At 37.6% G+C, this 9,260-nt stretch overlaps 1 protein-coding gene across 1 annotated transcript; it reads left to right on the forward strand.

The window, feature by feature from the left end:
* Positions 1–252: 252 nt before the first annotated feature.
* Positions 253–8,828, forward strand: LOC109105891 (SH2 domain-containing adapter protein E-like). Its single transcript, XM_042740887.1, has 6 exons — positions 253–1,253; positions 3,367–3,490; positions 5,582–5,800; positions 6,031–6,232; positions 7,339–7,458; positions 7,567–8,828. The coding sequence occupies exons 1-6, from the start codon at positions 786–788 to the stop codon at positions 7,748–7,750; spliced, it is 1,317 nt and encodes a 438-aa protein (XP_042596821.1). The 5' UTR covers positions 253–785; the 3' UTR covers positions 7,751–8,828.
* Positions 8,829–9,260: the final 432 nt, after the last annotated feature.

A 9,260-nucleotide genomic window follows, 5' to 3' on the forward strand; every position in this document is an offset into this window, starting at 1 on the left:
TTTTTATCAGAAATGGACCTTCACTGGAGTAAAATAGCCTACTCACTGGAGTAAAGAGTCTGTCATGTAAATGGAAACATATGATAAAAACTGAAAATTTAGTTACGAGCACCAGAGTATTACGTAGGTTTGCATCTACAGGTGGGTATAGCGCCCAGCAAATGAAAAGTTCCCATTTAGGGGAAGAGTAGCTGCCTGCAGAGGCACAGAAACCACCCCCACCCACAGCTGCAGCACAAACGCGCGTACATGTACACCCCCTTCACTTCATTTAGACTGTCGCTTAGAGTGGATATACCGGGAATGGGATCTTCAGCGAGAGCTAAGAAAAACTTTAAATTTTTCCGCGTTTATGCCCTTCAGAGACTCCTCTTTATCTTGCGGGAATAATTGGGAGCAAACAAAAACAAGCCATTATATTCCAATGTGAAAAATCGTAGTATACTTGTGAGTGTAAGAAGTTTCCTGAAAAGAAATACGAATGGGATAAATTCTGTAAACGAGATTACATAGCCTAAAAGAAATTTTAATATTCGGAACCTTTCCCTAAATCAATTTTACAGATTTTTCAAATTAACTTAAATAAATAAATTAAGAATAATCCTTTTTTAAAGCAAATAAACAACCTTGCACTGAACAGCCTGAACCTGAACTGCGCGTTAAAGTGTTAATTTAGGCAAAAATCAATTATAGGGCCATAGTCAGTGATATTGTAGAAGCAGATTATTCCTAAAGGAGTTGCGCGTGTGTATGGAGAGAGGCGCGGACACCTGTGCGTATTCACCATGGCGAAGTGGTTTAAAGATTTCCCAACTAGTTTGAAGACTGGATCCGACCGCATCCGTTCTGCTTCGGAATCGGGAACTCAGTCCCGTCCCAAACCTATTCTGACTGTCGGTACTGGTTCGAAGGGGAGTCTGCGTAAAAATTCTGGAGCGGAAAACGGTGGCGGTGGTGGTGGTGTGGGTTCGCTTCTTCACGGGAGAAATCGTAAAAATTCGGCCATCGAGCTGGGACGGAACCACTCCAGCCCCGGCTCGATAAAAGACGGGAAGATATGGGAAATTCTGATCCCTGGGAAAAGTAAGAAACACACCAAAATGGAGGGGTTTGAAGACCATCGCACCCTGCGGACCACCAGTCTTGCTGACGCGTACATGAGCAGAATGATCAAGGTTAATGATCCAAAATCCAGTGCAGGAGGATCATCTCCAGACAGCGAGAGGGCCAAGTCACCAATCAGAACAGAAACGGTAAGTTGGAGAATGAGGCAACACCATTAAACAAGCAATGAATAATCATAATTATATCATGTAATTTGTTTTTCTCAAGAAAATGTTCAAAGTCATCTCTGGACAAAAAGCAAACTTCATACATTCTTAAAAAAATGTGTTTATATGCGTGTTGTAACCATTTATGGTTCCACAAAGAACCTTGAACATCCATGGAACCTTTCAATTTTACAAAATATTCTTTTCACTTTTTAAAATGTTCTTTACACTTATGGGGGGGAAATGGCTCTTTTAAAAATTGCTCACTGAGAAGTTCTTTGGGGAACCAAAAATTGTATGGCATCACTGTTCTTTTGCTAGTTTTGGGGTTTTGGTGTATTATGCACTTTCATGCTAGTCTACTTGCTGATGAACTGAAATAAGACCAGCTCAAACCAATTGGGACCAGCATCTTAGGCTCGTTTTAGGATGGGTTTTTAGCAGGGATAAAGGAAGAATAGCCCTGATCTGAGTGATAAAGTAGGCCTCAGAGAGGATGTTCTTTTTAGTACATGACATACTCCAATTTTCCCAGTCACCCTGTTGACTGTGAGAACCAAACAAACGTCTTTGTTTTGAAAATTGAGATCAATATCTCTCTTCCAGTTCTTTGTTTAAGCAATATCTTCTCCCCTCCTCCAGCCCCCTCTTTTCTCTTTCGTATCTTTCTTTCCTCCCTCCCTGCTCTCTCTTTTTCTCTCTATATGCTCTTTTCATTGAACTGCTGTATTATAAGCAGACACAGTGGAGCTGAAAAGCAACAAACACAATGAAAGCCCTTTCCTTGCCTCTCTTCCTGTCTCTTTTCCTAGTCATGCACACACTCTTCACTCTGTCTTTGTGGGAAACACACTTTTGTGCTCATATAGACACACACCCTTGCTCACAAATACGCAAAGAATACAATGCATACATAGCACAATAGCTCCATCCCATTCTTCCAGTCCCTGGTGAAGGCAATGTTTGAAGAATTATGTCACTTGATACATAGACTGTGTCCTCTCCCATTTACGGACATCCCCTCTAGCTACACTTTGAACATAATAGCACAGAAATCAGAATCTCATGAGGTCACACACACAAAAAAATTACGTCCAGAGGGAGAATCAGAGAAAGAAAGGGGAAAGATGGGCTGGAGAATAAGCATAAGCTCTTCAGCTAAAGAAGCACTGATTCTTCATCTATGAGATGGAACAAAGAATTTCATCCAGTAAGGTGTAATTTGAATCCAGGTTTTGTCTAAATGCCCTTTTTTTTTAGCTGGGTTTTTGCTTTATTTTTGAAGTAGATGATTGCAGCACCTCCACTAGCGAACATTTGTATCATAGTATTTATAGAATATTGTAAGTTCCTGTCAACTTAAACTCAACCAATAGCACTTTTGGCATTACATTGATTACTTTGATATTTAATTTAAAATGTTTTTAAAAAAGAAAGCAGGGTTGCCAGGTCTGCATAACAAAACCTGCCCAAATGGTACTCAAAACTAGACCAACTGGGTTGCAGGAGAAATTGACTATTAAAATTGCTTTCTGAGGGGCTTCACTTCAACCCGAGAAAAAAAAAACAAACAAAAAAAACAAAACGTGGCAACAGTTAAAAAGTTGCCTAATTTCGCAAGAAAACTGCAGACTTGGCAACGCTGAAAGAAAGGTTGGAAACAGAAAGAAAAAATTGATTAGTACAACTTAATTTCAACTTGTTCCTCCTTTTCTCCTTAAAATTGAAGAGAACAAATTTACAGCTCAAATAATACACAGGTTTTAACAGAAGAATTAACATAAGTGCTTTTACAAATATATTAAGCTTCACATTTCTGCTTTTAAATCCTCCAGAGATTTAAACAGGCAAAATTTACTTCGATTGTAAGGGCCACACTGTAATGTTGATTTCTGTTTTGTTTTTTTAAGAAAGGAGGCATGAGTCCAAATCATTTTTGTTGTAATCTACATTATGCCACAAATGCTTTTGACTGAGCTGAACTTAATCTAAACTCTGAATATTTCTTTTCTTTTGAGGGTGTATCTTCTTTTGTAGACATGAACAAAATCATAGATATCCCTTCCTATTCTTCTTTTCTTCTGACTCGTAATAGATCATCCTGGAGGACTATGCTGACCCATTTGATGCTGAGAAAACGAGGGAACAGAGAGAGGCTGAAAGAGAAGGAGAGAATGATGGTTACATGGAACCTTATGATGCCCAGCTCATTATTACAGGTACATCACCTCTTCTTTACTTCTCTTTCTTATAATCGATTATTCATCTAAAACATTTCTTATACACAGTATTTGTAGGTGCAACAAGTAGATTTTCAGGGATTTGAAGGGTATGAAAAATCACGGCTCCCTCTCTCTCCCCTCTTTGGTGGTTTCCACGGTGACAGTGTTGTGCTGGGACAATGGGTGCAGTTTCCTCTTTCTGCTTCCTGTTTCCTGTCTGTGTTTCCTTTGCCCCATTCTATGGACAGGAAGTTGACCCCTGCCGTCCCCCAGTATGCCTGGCTATGTGAGAAAGACCTCCCAACACTCCTCACTCCCCCCAATCACTTCCCAGAACTCAGGAAGTGGCCGGCTAAGCCAGCCAATCACAGACTTGGTCTGACTTTCCCCTGGTATGACCATTGTTTTCTCACACAATAGGCCAGACACAAAGTGACAGCAAAGAAACAGTGAGTGAAGGGAGAACGATGGAGCTCCAGGCAATGCTTTGTTGACGTTGAACTTTAAATCTTGAGAAATGAATAGGTGCATGAGTACATGGAGTTTGAGTAAAGTAAATGCACTAAACTGAAAATGCACAATGTTACACAATTATGGTTGAGAATAATATATAATGCTATTTTTTTTATTTTCTTCACAGAAAAAGTATTTTTTTCTTTTAAAAGTCTATATACGAGATAGGTTTCTATATGTTTTGTGTCATGTATTAAGGTTTAGTTTTTCCCCTTTTCTTATTTTAATGTGTAACTAAATTATTTATAGGTTAAAAACTATTGAAAAAGAATTGAAATATTCAGTCTAAATGTAAAATCTAAACTAAACCAAATAGTTAACCAACACACAAAGGCAAATGATTACAGAAACTCATGAGCTTAAGTTTTAACTGAAAAGTTAATTTAAATGTTTAAATGATAAAATGTTTAGCTTCACACTGCTACTATATCCTAACAAAAATCAGCCCTAACTACTGCAAGTGCCTCATAATAGCCTTGATTTCATCTTTTTTGTTGTTGTTGTTGTTGAAAGTTATCCTTCAAATATTGAGTCCTGTTTTTTGTTCTGCTGCCTGTTGCGTATGATTACAAAGACTTATGATTTATCTGGGTATTTGTTGGTATACTACAGATTCATCTTTGACTTACTGTAATCATAATTTCCTGTGGTTTCACTCACTTGTAAGGTGAGCTCAAAAAAATAGCTGCTTCATAGAATAAACTTCTACCTAGCTGCTCTTTCAATAGTTATACAGTGATTTGTTAGGAATGTGTCAAATATATGTAGGGGGAAAATCAATTGGTGTATGAAGTGACAGACTACAGTGCTATTCGCTCTAAAAACCGTTCAGTGTCATTATTGTTTCAGTTTGAACAATTATTGCAATATTAACACATTGGATAGAAAAGGTGAGAGACAGAGAGAGAACTCATTAATGTTGACAGCTTGTTCTACATCTTTAGCGCATGGGTTATTTACTTGTAAATGAAGTATCTGGATATGCATATTAAGTAGAGATTTCTAGGGACAAGTAAGGCCATCCTTTTCCGCTTTCAGTGAAACAGAGTGATTAATTCTTTCCTGTTTAATGATAAATTAAAAAAAAAAAAAGTGGACAGTGGTTGGCTGCTCAGATGCAAGGTTCATAACAGAATGTGTTATATTATTATGGTTTGTAAGTATGAGAATATGTGGAATCTTGATAAATGTGAGCCTAAAGGTGCAGTCACATTTACTTTTGTTCTGCAAATTTTTCACAAAATCTAGTCAATAGGAAACCACGTGATCTGCAATTTCACAAGGCTGAAAGATCTCCCCACACAGATTACACAGTTGGTCATGCAAATTTGTATTGACCAGCAGAAATCTGCTTATTTTGAAAGTAACTTCTATGTGATCTTTACTTCATACATCTCTACACTACTGACAATTGAGATTTGGTTTTGCTAATGGGACCACACTGTAATTACAGCCCAAGAATAAATAGTTTACTTGAGCAATGTTTCACAAATAACTTTCAAATAATGTTCCTATCCGGTGAAATCTTCTGGAAAGAGCTCTGAATCCCGCATGTTCATTTGTGCCTTTACACAGAGATTCGCCGACGAGGCTCGAAGGACTTGTTGAAAGTGTGTGTGGTGTTGAATGGAGGAGAAAGTGAAGGTTCTGGACCCCCTCAGATCTATGATGTCCCATATGAGGAGGTTCTGGAGGGAATCCCCTTGACCCGACCTGAGTCTGACCCCAGACCACCGGCAGAGTATGAGCTGCCCTGGGAGTGGAAGAAGGAACAGATTATTAGAGCGCTGTCAGGTAACATCCCTCACATTCATATTAGAAGCAGCTTCTTTATTTATCATTACTGATGCATAGACACAGTATAATGAGGAAAACCATTAAACAGTCATTTAGAAGTCAGTTCATGTTATTGAGGTACTTATGATGTAGCAGTTGCTTGAAACTTTTGGGATAGCAGGGTGGGGGTCATTATTACCAGATGCCATAATAATCCAATGGTGGTTGATGTTTCTTTCTATATACAGCTCAGTTTGATGGAATAGACCGCATGTCGAAGGAAGAATCAGGTTCTCCTACTGTAAAACAGCAGACACTGAGACATAAGAGCTGGACCCCTAAAACTCTTCGGCCGAATCCCCCGTCCCCGACTTCCCCTTCATCTCCCAGCACCACCCCAGACATTGAGACACCAATAGTTGATCCCACCCTGCCCTTGGAGAAACAGAGGTGAGTGTTTGTGTCTTAAAAATGTGGTGATTTTATCTGGATTACTTGAAACTCAAAGAACGAAATGATGAAAATAAAATTGTTATGAGAATATGTGTGCTAAAATGTACAGTATATTTAACAACTATGACATGCAAAACACAATCACCTAGCTACTGTGTATATTAGCACTTACAATAGAGGTATTTTGTAGTATATATTTAAAAATATTACTTTATATATAACATTTGAAATAATTGATTGTGTTTTTTATGTTTTTGAAATATTTATGAAGAAACATGTGACACTGAAGACTGCAGTACATTACAGGAAAAATGACTTCCATTTTCTTTTCCATTACAGAAAAAAATTACATTTTAAAATATATTTTACTTGTAATAATAATTTACAATATTACAGTTTTTACTGTATTTCTGATAAAATAAATGCAGCCTTGGTGATCATAAGAGACTTTCAAAAACATTACCATTTTTCAATTATTCAATTTTTTTGACACAAAATAAAACAAAATAAAAACATGATGGGTGCAAATTTTACTATTCAGTTTATTATAAATTATTATTATTACTATTATTATTATTATGGATATTACATGCCTCGCAAAGTGCATGTAACTTCACTATATTAACAAAACAGGATGGCAGCATACTCAAAAGAGAACATTTTGTCTTATTTTCTAACCCTCATGTCATTTCAAACACGTAACTTTCTTTCTTCTGTTAAATACAGATAAAATATAAAATATAGATATTTTGAAAAATGTTTTTGTCCAGTCAAGTCAGTGGGATCATCAACAACATTGAACTCCATTGACTTCACTTTATGGACAAAACACTTAGACTTTTTCCAAATGTCTTCTGTTGTGTTCCACAGAAGAAAGAAGGCCATACATTGTCATTTGAATTTTGAGTTTCAGTTTGAAAAGGTTGCTTTAACACTTAAAATGCATTATCTGGCAAATCTATCCATTTGTACAGTTGCCCTTCTTTCTCAATGCCTCTTCTCTTCTTATACATTCTATACCTTCTCTTATCATATTACATAATCAAACTGTGTAACAATAAGAATCTCCTGCCCTTTTCTGCCCTCTCTGTCTCTCTCCTCAGCTGGTATCATGGCAGTGTGAGTCGTCAGGAGGCGGAGGCTCAGCTGCAGCACTGTAGGGAGGCCAGCTTCCTGGTGCGAGACAGCGAATCAGCTACCAGCAAATACTCCATCGCCCTCAAGTAAGTGCATGCTTGTGTATCTCTGAAATCAAGAGAACAAGAAATGAGTTAGCAGTCTTGAAAAGCTGACGTAGATGATATAAGATCCTTATTCCCTTCTCTCGACAGGACGAGTCAAGGGTGCGTGCACATCATCGTAGCGCAGACTAAAGACTGTGGCTACACACTGGAAAAGAGCAGCTGTGTGTTCCCAAGCATCCCAGAAGTGGTTCACCACTACTGTACCCAGCGCCTACCTTTCACCGGGGCAGAACACATGACCCTGCAGCACCCCGTGCCACGCACACACTAAACCACCCACACAAACACATGCTGAACTTATACATATTCACAGCATTCTCTGGTGCAAAGATGTGAATGTACAATACCATGGAGCCTGCCAATAACAAGCCAGCAAAGCACAGCTTAAAACTCTTTGTCTTACTGTATGTATGTAGATGTGCGCATGGAAAGGAATAAGTGAACAAGTGGAACTTGTGTTTGTGCTCCTTTGAAAACAGGGTTTTCCTCACATACGACACTAGAAAGGCCAAAGGAGGAAATGTATTTCAAAGAAACTGTAGTTTAAACGCAACAGTTTACGTAATGCGTATCTGTTGCATACTTTTGATGTGTTATTTCCTCATCCCTTGTTTGAGTGTGCTGGGACTGCGGCCTCATAAGTTCATTCCCAATCATTTTACTCATCTAATTTTGTGCCTGAAGGAGTGACTCACTTCTAAATTCTTCCTGCTGGCAGCAGCGGTTAACTGCAACAGTATCAGTCCATTGTGCTACTTTCCCTGAAGAGACACACATTTTACTCCCTTTAACAATGCGTTTAAGTGGCCAGAATCTGCACAGTTGATATTTTTAGGATCCGTAGTGTAGATTTAGTTTTGAATTAGAGCTGAATTCTCGTATTATTTTTTCTAACTTCACCACACATTGGCAGTTCCTGGATAGCTGAGGTTAGATCGTTAGTTCGGATCAATATAGCAAATTGAAGCTGGCTCGTTCATCAGATAAATGAGTCATTGCCGTTGATTGGCTAATGTTCTTGTCTGTACGTGATAAAACTTTCTATTGATTGGTTTGAGTTTGGGAATAGTGGGATGTCGAATGGATTTACTAAACATGCAGTCATACTTGGATTAATGGCGTACCGAATGTGGCATCACTGTCTTGGTGATGGGAAGTTACGTTTAAATGTATGTCTTTTTGTTTAAAGGTAACAGGTTCCGTTTTAATCTTAAAGGATGCTAAATTTGATTATTGTTTAATCTGTATGAGAGAAATGTGATGGGAAAAATGCATGTTCACTGAAGATTTTGCCTTTGTACAATGTTAGACTGTGCAAAGCCTGAAATAAAGCAGATAGTGTAAAATTTGTTAAATCTCTCAGTCTCTTTCACATTCACACATAAATGTTCCTAAAGAGAAAAGCAACATATCAAAACCACAACAGATATTGTGCTTAAGCTATAACCCACATAAAAAAGGTACAAAAGCTGTCACTGTGCTTTATGTATATATATATTACTCGCTTTATTTTTATGCAGAAATGTTTCTCGAGCACTAAATAAAAATATTAGAATGATTTCTGAAGGATCATATGACACTGAAGACAGCATTACATCACAGGAATAAATAACATTTTATAATATTAAAATATAGAACTGTTATTTTAAATTGATTTAATTACTGTTTTACTGTTTTTGAGTAAATAAATGTGACCTTTGTAAGCATAAGAGACATTCAAAAACATTTTTTGAAAATCTTACTAAACCTCAAACTTTGAACAGTAGTGTACATCACTGGTG

The sequence above is a fragment of the Cyprinus carpio genome, chromosome B16, assembly GCF_018340385.1.
Source record: "Cyprinus carpio isolate SPL01 chromosome B16, ASM1834038v1, whole genome shotgun sequence".
Lineage (NCBI taxonomy): Eukaryota > Metazoa > Chordata > Actinopteri > Cypriniformes > Cyprinidae > Cyprinus > Cyprinus carpio.

Excerpts from the sequence above, each read along its gene's own strand:
- LOC109105891 (XM_042740887.1), top strand. The coding sequence starts at position 786 with ATGGCGAAGTGGTTTAAAGATTTCCCAACTAGTTTGAAGACTGGATCC. Across the intron at positions 6,233-7,338 it reads CTGCCCTTGGAGAAACAGAG|CTGGTATCATGGCAGTGTGA; the intron begins GTGAGTGTTTGT and ends CTCTCTCCTCAG. Across the intron at positions 7,459-7,566 it reads AAATACTCCATCGCCCTCAA|GACGAGTCAAGGGTGCGTGC; the intron begins GTAAGTGCATGC and ends TTCTCTCGACAG.